The sequence below is a fragment of the Archocentrus centrarchus genome, chromosome 14 (assembly GCF_007364275.1).
Source record: "Archocentrus centrarchus isolate MPI-CPG fArcCen1 chromosome 14, fArcCen1, whole genome shotgun sequence".
In the NCBI taxonomy this organism is placed as follows: Eukaryota; Metazoa; Chordata; class Actinopteri; order Cichliformes; family Cichlidae; genus Archocentrus; species Archocentrus centrarchus.
Window position 1 is genome coordinate 20,176,617 of NC_044359.1, and position 13,267 is coordinate 20,189,883.

At 41.6% G+C, this 13,267-nt stretch overlaps 1 protein-coding gene across 1 annotated transcript; it reads right to left on the reverse strand.

The window, feature by feature from the left end:
- Nucleotides 1–3: 3 nt before the first annotated feature.
- LOC115792172 (A disintegrin and metalloproteinase with thrombospondin motifs 15-like) lies at nt 4–11,654 on the reverse strand. Its single transcript, XM_030746598.1, has 8 exons — nt 10,456–11,654; nt 6,044–6,176; nt 5,749–5,916; nt 3,707–3,990; nt 3,435–3,612; nt 3,167–3,339; nt 2,217–2,392; nt 4–2,072 (listed from the first exon to the last, which is right to left on the reverse strand). The coding sequence occupies exons 1-8, from the start codon at nt 11,383–11,385 to the stop codon at nt 1,280–1,282; spliced, it is 2,835 nt and encodes a 944-aa protein (XP_030602458.1). The 5' UTR covers nt 11,386–11,654; the 3' UTR covers nt 4–1,279.
- Between the last annotated feature and the right edge of the window lie 1,613 nt (nt 11,655–13,267).

The window sequence follows — 13,267 nt, forward strand, 5'->3', positions numbered from 1 at the left end:
AGTGAAGTCAAAAACCATTACAAATGCCTGTGTAAAAAAAAAAGAATTTAAGAAAGAGTATTTACATTATTTTTTGCACAGAGCTGAATAAATGTATACACAGCATACAGTACAGCCTGTGTAGGTCATTGGTTTCTTTTGCTGTACAAAGTGCAAAAGCTGATTTAAAAAAATAAAATAAAAAAATCCAACTAACATAAGACTCATCCTGTAGCCGGATGTTGGACTGGCGAACGCGACCCCTTCAAATGAAAAAGAACATAATAGATTACAGGATTCTGAGTGTGCAGACAGAACAGCTTGGCTCAGGCTATGAGGCCATAAGCGGAGGGGATCCAGGAAAACACAGTGTCTCTGTGATTTATTGTTTTATTGATAATAAATTATATGTGTTAACTGTGCCAGACAGGCATGACTTAACAGGCTTTATGACTGGCTAACTATGAAGAACACTGTTTAGGTCAAATGAAGGAAGTGATCACAAGAGAGAGAAGAGCTGAATGCAGTCTGTGTGTGTTTGCATGCTTATAATGTCTGGCTAGGTCTGTATCTTAGGTCAGTGTTTCCTGGCCTGTGTTGTTTAGTCTTGTCATGAAAAGTTGCCAGTGTGACTTCATATTCAAGCTTAAATTGAAACACAATGTCTACAGCGAAGGTCATTTCTTTCTGACTTTTGAAGAATTCCTGGCTAGATAATTATCATATGTTTAGTGTGTTTTACTCCTAAAACTTTTAGCAGCCTTGATTCACTTCAGCTGTGAACCACCAAACTGTAAAAACATGTTGGTACTAATGAAGAAAGCTGCATATAAGTATTCATACAACAATGAAAATGATATCAGTTTCATTTCAGAATCAACTGCAAGATTGCATTCTATAAGCTAACGGCAGGTTTCAGTAATCTGTCTGCAAGATCCAACTAAAACTTTGAAGCCTGCAGAGTTAAAGTATTATGACATGAATTGCTGCAAATGGACATTCTGCATCTGCTGTAAGTTTTATTTGCGTTTTATTTATGTTATATCGCCATCAAAGTTACTCCTGGATAATGCTTAGCAAAGTCTGGGTAATGGCAGTGAGAAATGTTTTCCAGCATTCATTTTCCAGGGTTGATTCTCCTTCCAATAGTTATGACATTCTTCCAATCAGGTGTCCATCATCCTCTAACAGTCCAAGTGATAAAATCTGCATCTGACAGGCACAGGAGATACTTACAGGTGGAATCAATTCACCCATTTAAAACTTTAAAAAAATATGTGTAGTTTATAGGTTTAAGTTACTAGCAAGGCCTTATGTTACAGAAGTCCAGCTCCTGTGGTTTCCGAATGCCATCGCAGTCACCTCTTGTGAGAAGATGCCCAGTTTGGGTTTGGCAGTGCAGTGGTCGTCTCTTGAAGCCCTTCCCGCAGGTTCTGGAGCAGGGTGACCACTGCCCAATATGCCACTCAGCACATGGCTCTTCACAAACCCTGGTGGCTGGGGGTCTTTGTGAAGAATCACAGTTCCACCCTGGCTTCCCGTCCGGTTTCAGACACTGCACCAACCTCCTCTGGACCCCATGGCCGCAGGAAACGGAGCACTTGTCCCAGCCTGTGGTTACCCATTTGTCCAGAGCTGGATCCTCCTTTTTATAAGACATCTTTAGGGTATCTGTGTCTTTCTCCTTGACACCATCTTCATCCAGGACACTGTTGTGGGAGTTTGCATTCCCATCCTTCTTCAGAGTCTTGTCCTCCTTGATCTGACGGGCGAGGTAGAAGGAGTAACGGATGCGAGGAGGCGTCATCCTGCCTGCACACAGGACCTCCACAGTCAGGGCTTCTCGTAAGGGCTTCACGGCTTGTATGGTCTCTGAGAGGCCGACTGTGCCGCTATAGCGCAGCAAGCTTCCCTTTACAAAGATGTCCTTCTCGCTAGCTGACACTATGTAGTTCCCATTGAGCAGGTAATGGCCATCACTATTCTTCACCGCCAAGTAGTTGTCATCATTGACCATTCCCTTGTAGCCTCGCTGACGGATGTCTATATTGGCTGCACCCACTGGCAACATGACAACGAAGTTGTAGCCATGCCTGCAAGCCAAAGATTTTACAGTCAGTGGGGGCTTGTAATAGTAGAGCAAAAGTGATAAAAGTTATGTTGAAGTAAATGGGGAAAAAGAATGCCCTAAGCAAAGGTTTGCAGAGCCTGTCCCATGATGACATAATGATACTCACACAGGCTTTGTGAAGAGTCCAGACACTTTCTTACAGCCCTTGCTGTTACCACCACACATTCCACACTTATCAAACTTCTTAGTGGAGCCAATTTTGCCATCACAGCCGGTCTTAATGCACTTTCCTTGGACACACACTCCCGTGGAATCTGGCGAACATGGAGTCCCATCAACAACCTGGGGTATAAAAACACACTTCTACATTAGCTTCTCTAATAAAATACACCTCTTAATCAAAAATCTTCAATCAGAGGAAGCAAACATAACAGCTAATCCAGTGCAACACATTCAAAAAAAAGAAACCCTGTGTTTTAATATGATGGTCCAAATGAGTTTATTTATACCAGGACAATAAAAGATGTTATTGCAGGTAAAATACATGCATGACCCCGTAAGTGTACTATTTACACACAGATACCTGAATGCTGTTGTATAGTGTGTGTTTCGCAGAGTGTGGCCCTATCTTTCCAGTCTGTATGCAAATGTGATGTGGAAAAATTACTACCAGGCCTTCTTTCACCCTTAATGATTAACTTCAGTTGATGTTTTAAACTAAATTCTACATAGAAACTGCTGCAAACTAACTTTTGCTTTAAAGTCATGACTCAGTGGTTAAAACATCCAGCTGATCTGTTTTTCAAATCTATGCGCCCCCTGAGTTTTCCCTATCTGCTTTTTCTCAGCCCGTATGATGCATCGAAGTGTGAACTTTGTCTCACTGCTGCACAAACTCACTCTACGCTCTGCTATCTGAAACTGTCCTCCTCCTCTCCTTCATTCTTTCCCTTGCTCTGCTCAGAGACCAGAGGCAGCTGGCTGACATATATTCATGTTACTCTACAAGGACTCTTTGCTGTGTGTGTCTCTAAAAATTTGACACCTTAATGTATTCTGACTTTTGACTGATCACCAGTCAGATTTTCTTTTTTTAAGAGTACACCTTATTTTTACCTTTGATTCCAGGGTGTTGAAGTAGCCCGTACCATTACTCCTGCAGATGAGTTTACACCTGTCATTGAGGGACACTCCAGAGTACTTGGGTACCCACACCACAGAGTGGCTGAAACGGTTACTGTTGAATCTTTGGCCACTAGTCTCACACTGCTCCTCACGAAATGTCTTACCTACACAAAATGGAGGGACAATATAGAAGGTGAGAGGTGTTACTGCTCTAGGAGAACCATGTGATTGGATAGAATCTGTTTTGGGAGATTTGTACCTGTGTCAGGGCAGCTGTTCAGGTTGCAGGAGCGGTATTTGACCCGAACCCCAATGCAGTATTTACCCCCATGTGATGGAACTGGGTTGTTACACTCCCTTTTTGACAGCTGGACACCACCACCGCATGTGCGCGAGCAGGAACTGAATAGGCCCCACTTACCCCAGTGGCCGTCCACCTGGAAATAAAAATAAATAAATAAATACAAACATTTTCATTAATCGGATCCTCATAAAGGTATGTGCTGATAGAAAAAACCGTGTGGGTCTTACCTTCACATTGTGATCCTGTTTGTCAGAGCAAACCCCTCGGTCACAGACCTGTCCGTCCCCGCACTGGGTGCCATCTGCCCAGGGGAAGTGCCGAGTCATACACACCAAATGTCCGCTGGACATTCCAGTGCACCACAAACGACCACAATGGGGTTGCATGACGGGACAAGGTTTGGAGCCTTCTCCGAAGGCTAGCTCACACTGACGTTCGAGGATGTAGGATGATCCTGGCAGCACGTCAGGGAGGACTAGGGGTTTCTGAGGCTGGTCAAGCAAACAGTCACCTAAGAAAAGAGCGATTCAGTAAGCCACACAATGAGGCAATATGAACTTCTTCTTCCTTGGATACTTTATAACACACAGGTATAAAAGATGCAACGTTTGGATTTCACCAAAATACACAAATAGATGAAAAACACAATGGATAACAATGAATGTGTCTATGCTTATGTTCAAACATTTATACAATCCTATTCATTTAATGTGTGGTTTTGTGTGTGTTGTGGGTGGGTGGGATTGTGGGTGGGCACAGTAAGCAGCCATTGCATTTGTGATTTGGGCTTTGATGCAGTATATGTAGTGTATGCCACACACAGGCACATACACAGAAACATCACACACAGTCAACCCCACCCAAATCCCATCCTCAAACTCCCCCTAAAAACCCACAAGCTTGTTCTCTATTTTTCCACCCCACCCTTTTCTGCATGATTTGCAGTTATACTAAAATACTGATTAAAATGGTTCACAGGTAGCTAGCGCTGCATCGACAGCTGCAAACACGTACCTTTCCAGGAATAGATTATTATTAAGAAGATTTGGCGAGTAGATGCAATATGGAACCGTGAAAGACCAACATCAGTGGATGAAAAGGTTTCTAGGAGGACATTTTTATCCCCCAAAAACACACATAACCTCTCACTCTTATAGGGAATTTTCACATGCAAACGCAGTTGGAAAAACTGGGTTCCCGCCACTTTGAATTGTTTATTATGCCATTCAAGTTGTGGTGAAGTCACAACACATTATAACACAGTAAGTGAATTGTGGTACAATGGTAACGGTCTCACAGATTTGGCAGAGAAACACACTAATTATCAAATAAGGCAATGCTGGATGAACAAATCACTCTACACCAAATAAGCTGAATCTCATCACTTCCTTCCTAGTCTCTCTCCAAAGAGCAATCATGGAAACAATAGCTGCTGGTGGTGTGTGTGTGTGTGTGTTTGAACAGGTTACAAATAGGTCTGGACACAGCACTGAATGAAAATTACCACTAACATGTGGCAACATGTTTTTTCCACCCCACTGCTTTTCGAAGTTTAGATTTATGACAGCTGGCCAGGAGAAGCCAGGTTACGACACTGTAACAGAAATCACTCCCTGTCATGTCAAAAATCTTCCTCGGTATCTCTGACTGAACTAGTACTTTTGTCCTCAGATTATCTCCAAATTGGACCGAGAGAAGCGAAACAAATGTCTATTTGGAGTAAACCTGCATGGGAAACATTATGCAGCTACACTTCATAGTCCAAACCACTGTGGTGACTCTCCCCAGAAAAAAGGCCTGTAATTTGGGACATATGTGAGGGCAGTTTTAAAATAAAAGTTTAGGATTGCTCCATGGCCAAGTTCTGTGGTCTGTCCTGTTTGGCAAACAATCTGCATCCAAATGAATGAACTTCTTCTTGGCTATTGCAAGTCTTTTCTATGAGAGTGGTAATATAAATAAGAGGTTTGGCAGATGTGAGAATATAAGCATAGATGGACATTGAAATTCATCCATTCTCTCACTTGCATTTATCCAAAAATGATTTCAGTAATATTTGGAATCAGTAAACTCTTACTCCAGATAAAAGGGATTGCTCTTCTAAAAGAAAAGCATGGAACCAAACACAGCTGTGAAGAGACAGTAGTATGTGACTAACACAGTGAGGATGGGATCTACTGATATGATCAACACCTTGTTTCCTTGCTTTTAAAGACACTATAAGGCTATTTGCAGGGAAACACTGGAGTCAGGGGTCAAGCAAACTCACCATGCCCACGGTCCAGAAATTCAGTGATGATAGCGGCGCTGCAGGGGGACCAGGGGCTGGTGCGGTTGATCTGAATAAGTGTGGGCGACATCATGTGGTTCTCCTGCATTTTCCCAAACAGGTCCTCACAGGATCTAACATTGTCATGTGGCATGTTGAACACATGCCCTGTGGAGAGGGAAAGAGATCTCAGATGTCTTTTACAAGTAGATGGACTGTGATTATCCAAATACACTTTCAGGGAAACTACAGTATTAATGTGTACTGAATGAAGGGTGATGCTGGCTGAGCATACCAAGCTCATGAGCAGTGGTGAAAGCTGAAGGAAGGCCGTCGTCTTCGATTACAGAGCAGCTCCTCTTGGGGTCACACATGGTGCCAACATCTGCCATGCCGAGTGTGTCACAGGTGGAGGCCCCACAGAGGTCCTGGATGGAAGAAAGACACTGACATGATTACATCTGAAATGGCCATAGCTAACAGCAAAGAGAGTCAAACATGGGCCTCCATCCATCTTTCTTCCTACCCGCTGTCTTAATCACAATGGTGCTGGAGGCTAACCAAGCTAAGAAGAAGAGGCAGGTCTATCACAGGGCTAATAGAGAACGTTACAATGCCTGTAGTCGCAATATCTTTTTTATGACCTTTTAACTTGAGCTGAAAACCCAATAGCACTCCTTATTTGCCTATTTTACACAACTAACAGTGGACATTATCATTTATTTAGAGCTACTATAACTGTTTGAGGTCAACTTATTTGTCTCTTTAGCTGCTTCTTTAGCTGCTTTGTTCAGTAAGTTATCAGTCTTTGATGCATTATGTGGGGTTTTAAATGACAGCAGCGAACAGTGACAGTGAACCAAAACAGTAAAAACTGTGGACCAAGCATTTAAATGGCATGGAGGGCTAAGTGGTAATAAGACTCTGCAGGTTCATGCTACAAAGGACCCCTTTCACATAGTTACAGTATTTTGATATTATCATTTGATGTATTGTTGAGATACTATAAAAGCAAATTATAACCAGTTCAACGAATAATTTGAACTATGTTATAATTTAGTCTGTTTTGTTAGATTTGACCATCATTTCTGCTGATTCCCATTGAGTTATTTGCTGTGTTATGGGAACAGTGCGATATTGTTAAATAAAGGTTATTGGCACAAGGCATGTATTTTTATGTGATTAGACAAATAATTTAAAATACGACCTCATTTCACAAGAATCAGTGTGACCTCAGACGGTTTGAATTATAAATCTATTATTGGTCTGCATTTTTCTCTCTCAGAGATTGGAGCTTGGAACTTGACGGTCACTTATACTCATTCTCCCCTGTCTGGCTTTTTTTTTTTTGGGTGATGTCACCTTGTTCCCAGACCTCTGCAATTAACTTGTCTGAGTATGATGCACTTAGACTGATTGAAATCATGTCCAGTTTATGAAAGTAAGATTATTAAATTACCCTTTATATTGTCTTGATGTCATTGTATTAAGGTCTGCTTTTAAGAATGCACTGTTTTCCACCACCCACTTTTTAAATCCTCTTAGTGGGAAACAGTGTTTAGCGCACACCTTCTTCTATGAGTAATTTAAATAAACCCAACCATAACATTTCCATGCCAGAGCAGAGTTTCCAGATGACCTATTTCTCTACCACAGGTTTTATAATCCAGTCTTAGCGAGTATGCATTTGGAGCTGAACCTCCTAATCACAGGACAACTTCAGCAGTAACCACTGCAAAGAACCACCCATCTGCCTGCTCCCTAAACAGCACTGTCTCCACATACCCAGAAACACAGAAAACCAGTGGTGGTCAGCTATTACAGATAAAACACTAGTTCAGTCTCCCACAGCCCCTACAATCCTCTGCTGTGCTTAATGTAACCATTAAACACAGGGCCAAGTGAAGACCTCGAGTGCTATGACAAATCATTCCTAGAATAAACCACAAAACCACAATTGTACACCAGTGCAAATCTAATCCAGATGTCCTCATGTGCTTGGAGGACATCTGAAAGTTTGGTCCATTTCAGTCAAAAAAAAAAACATAAGAACTGCAAGATGAACAGGAGAGAAGAAACACCCATGTCAATGAGTTTGTTGTTTGCTATGACCTACTTCCCACATCTGTCATCTGTCTTTGTAATTTTTGTGTTTCTCCAAATTAAAAAAAAAAAACACACACACATACACAAAAAAAACAATAGTTACCTCAGCAGACTAAAATTTTCCTTTTATTTTGTGTATGGGTTTTTATTGCTTATAAATCCTGTCTAGCCTGTTACTGCTTTGTGCTTTAGAAACAATATTCAAAAGCTCTGAAAAGGGTACTGCTTAGAGTTTTATAGGTGCAGCGGTATCACAGGCAGATTTTATGACATCTGGACATTCTTTGGTGAACTCTTTTCTTTCTCAGCCCATTATCTATCATGTAGGAAAAGGCAAACAAGCTGTGAGCTAAAGTACAGTCACCTCCTCTCTCCCCGGGGGAACATGCATTCTAGCAGATTTATAGCCAGATTTTATCTTTTGGCTGCTCTCATACAATAAACATTCTGTGTAACTTAAGGAACCGAGTACACTTGCAGCATTCTTTGCACAAAAATCATGCTGACTATACTCTTTCAGGACAACCGCAATTGCCTCTGGACAACACTGAGTTGGTCTTCATAAAACCTACAAAATTACACAGTGGGCTGGTATTAAGTGGAGAATGAATGGGCTTCAAAATATTTGTTAAAAACCATAGTAAACAAAGAAAAAATACTACTCATTAATTGGGCAGACTTAAAGTCACACTGTGTCATGAATCCACAGAATAAATCGTTTGATTTGTTGATCATAATTGTTAGCAGACACGTGAGCAGAAGGGTTAAATTTGTCTGTTTAGGCCTAAATGGAAGAAACAAAGAAAAAAAACTATATGTCAGGCTGACTGCAATGAACGAAGCTTGACAGGTTTAAATGCAATCTCACGATCAGTAAAGGCCTCTCATGTACTGTAATACACTGGAGATCTTAGGCCTTGAAATGTTTAGAGCTTGTTTTGAACATGTTAGCAAACCCTGCATAGTTTTATTTATTGATTTAGAAAGCAGTGATTATGCTAATAGATTCAATATGAAAATGACAGTAAAAGGTCAATGGAGGCCTATATGCTTTAGGTTCCTAATGTTGAACATGAGCTTGGTTGACTGGATGGCACTATAACAAAACTTTAAGCACTACAAGCCACTGCTTGGATTTTTCATTTGTTGGTTACTCTGAATGCTGCTCTGTGCCTGCAGCATTTGTGCATTAATGCAGTCTTTTGCACATACTTTATACATGATGCTACATGAGGAATCTGTTGGGTTAGAGACACATAATGGTTAGAGGAGAAATTTCTTTGTTTAACCTGTTGTGGTAAAAGCAGGATTTTTTTTTTCTGAACTGCTGTACTTTTTACACTTCACCAAACCTCTGATTGCAGCAGATTAGCTCACTCTCTTGGTGCAGTAAGTTGGTTTGAAAGTGTGACAGAAGCCCTTGATGCCTGTCTTTTTGCTTTATATAGCAAATTACATCCTTATGACTCACCAAAAGAGCATCCAGTACAGTTGAATGGGGTTGCATCAACTGGCTGCAGAGTTTATAACATCATCTTTGGATCTGAAGCAAAAACCCAGTAACACGCTTGTGTTTGGAATACCTTTATGGAAAATGCTGGCCATCTGAAGGCGTCAAGCTCTATTCAGGAAGGGCGTATTGTAAAAACATGTGCAGAACCATTGTGGCAAAAGAAACGAGTGGTAGAGGAAGTGTATGACGGATTGAAAAATGTCAGGTAAAGATGCAGGCTGACTGTAGATGCGGAGCAGCTTGTTTCAGACTTCAAGCAAACAGGTGGGCGCTGCATCCCATCTCTTTAGGGGCCTGTTTAATGAGGAACTGGCAGCTGCAGCAGAATGGGAACAGCTGAGAGAAACAACACATCCGAGCAGTGCATCCCCAAGGACACTGACGCTCATTATATTCAGTAAATCAGCAGGTATAACAAGCATTTTTTGAGTTGTAGTGCAATCACTTATGATCATGTGCTAGTGATACTGACAGGATAGCACCTTATCATGTTACCATTGGCTCTTTTAACTCTGATAATACAGGTTTAAAGACTCTACCTAATGACTGCAGACTAAACACTTTCACTGTAACTAAATCTGCTGGGCTGACTTGTCAACTTTATTGCAAGTTTTCACAGTGGAAATGAAAGACCATACATCACACTGGCCAATGAATGTGAGCAATGACTTCACTTCTGACCTTGTGTCATCTTCCAAATATTTGGCAGTGCAGAGAGAAGTCAGAGGCGTTTTCCAAGGCTATAAAACTGCCCTCTAAGGATCTTTGAGGAGCAATCAAGTCTGGTGCTCTGTGACCCAGCCTTGGTGTCAAAGCTGTGATGCTATTGGTGGACTGTGTGCGTGCTCCCCGAGTTCACCAGAGGTGGAGAGTTTTCAGAGCAAACCAGTAAACTGATAGCAGGAGTTTTGACCTGTTATAAAGTTAACAGTATCAAGAGGATTCTGCCTATTTCCCTTATCATCAGCAAATGTTGCTTCACGGTATATTATTCCTATGTTATTCATTAAGGTAACAAATGAATAATATAATATCCCCGGTGTTACCTGAAACATGTATAACATGAACTCTACTAAAGTTTCCTTTACCTGTCTGGTGAAAAGAATGGCTGTGTCCCAGTACTCAGGATGCTTGTCGTTGTTTTTGTTCATCTTTTTTTGCCAAATGCAAAAGTCCCGCAGGGTCATGGCTGCGTTCCCCGACACCTTGGGTCCTTTGTCTTCCTCGGATATAATCATGATCTTCACAACTGTAATGCTGATGGAGTTGAGGATGCTAGGGTGCTTATACAGCTTCGCCGCTACTGACATGAGTGTCAAGAGGTAGTGTTTCAAGTCATCTCCGTGGAACTTCACCATGGACTCGTCTGCCACGATAAGTGTCTCCACGTATCTGGGGATCGAGGCGAACCTTTTGGCTCTCCCCATCCTCTTCAGCATCGTTTCGGTCACATTGCTGTGGTCTGCCAGTCGTTTGTATTTCTCCAAGGACTGCGCAGCCTGGAGGCTTAGGTCGCTGTCCACTGCGCACCTGGAGGTAGCGCTGGGCTTCAGGTTATTGCTGGTTCTGCGCCGGATGATGTGCGCGCTCTCTGCGCTTCTGGTGTCATTTTGTACCGGGCTGATAAAATATTCCCAGCTTTGAAAGCCAAATGCACCTTGTACACCTTTGCAGAGGCTTAGAGCAGCATAAGAATACTGATCAGCGTTCACATATCCGGAATAAAAACACCGGGTCAGGTCAGTGGGGGCATCGGTATCGGAGAGCCACAGCGCGCCTTGGTTAGAAATGGAAGGGGCTATGAAATTAGAGTCTCGCTGTAAATCGATCACTAATTCCTGCTGGAAAGCTTTTATCTTGAGGACGCGTTTTTTATTAAGGATATCAACGTCGTTATCAGAATCCGTCCCGTCATCACTATTCAGTCTAATCGGGAAGCAAAGTTCACTTTCCATGCAGCGAGCAAGCTTTAAGAGTGAGACCACAAAGTAAAGGAGAAAAGTTGTTCTGATGAACATGACGATGCTTGCATTAATCAAAGACTGCAGTGACCAACAGAAAACAAAGAAAACAAAAACGATACAGACTGTACGAACTCAGTGGCAGGGACGAGAGGCACAGATCAGGATGAAGAGCATATTCCAAAGCGCAGGACTCTAAAACAATGCAGGTCGTACAAGTCCACTCAGAGAAAACTCCTCCTGGTCATTCTCCACCTGTGTGTGCTCAGCCGACTGCTGCCTTCTGTGGAGTTTATGCATTTTCGTCATGTGTAAAAATATGAAACACAATCTTGCTCTGCTGGGGCCAAGTCTTTCGAAGCGCTCATTGGATGCGCGCTTCAGGTCAAGCCCCCCCCCCCCCCCCCCCCCCCCCCCTTTTTTTTTTGCCACCACTTAAAACTCAGTAAACCGGCCAATCAACAAGTCTCAACACACAAAATGTGATGAATTAGCAAATCTTGCACTTCGCACTCAGACTCCTGCATATAATCCACTACGCCATCAAAACTTTAGCTTTTGGTCACATTATGAATATGGATTGAAGACAAAGTGGCCTTTAATGTCACATAAAAAGTTGCATGTTCAGCAGAAATCACTCTTCCTCTGTATTTACTAAGACTGCAATAGATCGGCATCATAAATGAAACACCGGACAGTGGGCAACAGGGAAATAACAGGCATGTTAAAATAAGGGGAACGTGACACAAGCCACTATCATACTGCAGCTAATGTTCCTCAGATGAAGATTATTAGTTGTGAGGATTCAGCATCACTTTTGCTCCACGTTGCGTTTGGGTCCGTTTCTGAAAGAATCACATACGACACCTTGTGGACAAAATAATAATAACCGGGATCCCAGGGAAGTCCCATTAAGACTGCCAGAAAGTGAGACATATGGTAATGCAGTGACACAAGTGTAGACCAACTTAAATACTTTAATTATATTCAATTGACTCAAGTGCTGTAGTCTAATTTGGTATAATTTTCCAAAGTACTGCTATATTGAGCAATGTGGGCTGCTTCTAAATGGCAGTTCTTTATTAGTTTTAGATTAAAAATTCATTTGCAAAAAGTCAGCTTTTGAATTATAGTTGTTATGTGACGTATTATGAACTAATACCAAATCTAGTAAAAAAAAGAAAAAAAGAAAAAAGTTTCGACCCACACCAGTAGCCTACAGATTATTCACTCAAAACTATGTTTGTGCTATTTTGCATTTGAAATGCGTATAAATTCAGTTTGGATTACGCAGTTTTAATAAAAACAATGCAGCTAAAGTTAATACAATGCACTTTTGTCAGTCAAACATAGATAAAAACAAGTAAAGCCGTTCTTTATACATGCTAACCGGCTCACATGCCATTAAAATACACTGGGTTTACTAGTTTTGTGTGTATTTTTGTTTAATAGTCTATGACATTACCCAATGTGAATCTATAAAATGTCGCCTCATCTGCATCAGCAGGGGTACTACTGTGATGATGATATGAATAGAGCCATAATAATGAATATTTGGTCTATATTACCTTTTAATCTACAGAACACATTTAGGCGACTTCCCTCAATCCTAAGGATTTATAGTATATTTACAGTAATTTGTGGTATAAATTTTACGCTGTCACCGACACGGGTGCAACACTGGACTATAGACAGGTGAAAAACTAGAATCAAATCAACGGAAGCTGGCTCAAGCAGACTTGAGTTGCCTATAGCACACGAAATGCTCGCTAGTAGCACCTTTGTTGTAATTTTATGAAACCTTCAGCTCAGTTTCCGTTGTAGTTGCCATGAACACAAAGGCCGTTGCTAGGCTCAGGACCCCTGCTTTTAAGTTGTCCACACAAACGCCGGTCTTGATTTTGGCATTATGTCATAAGAAAAAAGAATTGACACAGTT

Coding starts and splice junctions, on each gene's coding strand:
- LOC115792172 (XM_030746598.1), bottom strand. CDS start 11,385: ATGTTCATCAGAACAACTTTTCTCCTTTACTTTGTGGTCTCACTCTTA. Junction 6,177..10,455: donor CCATTCTTTTCACCAGACAG/GTAAAGGAAACT, acceptor TCTTCCATCCAG/GACCTCTGTGGGGCCTCCAC. Junction 3,340..3,434: donor GAACAGCTGCCCTGACACAG/GTACAAATCTCC, acceptor CATTTTGTGTAG/GTAAGACATTTCGTGAGGAG.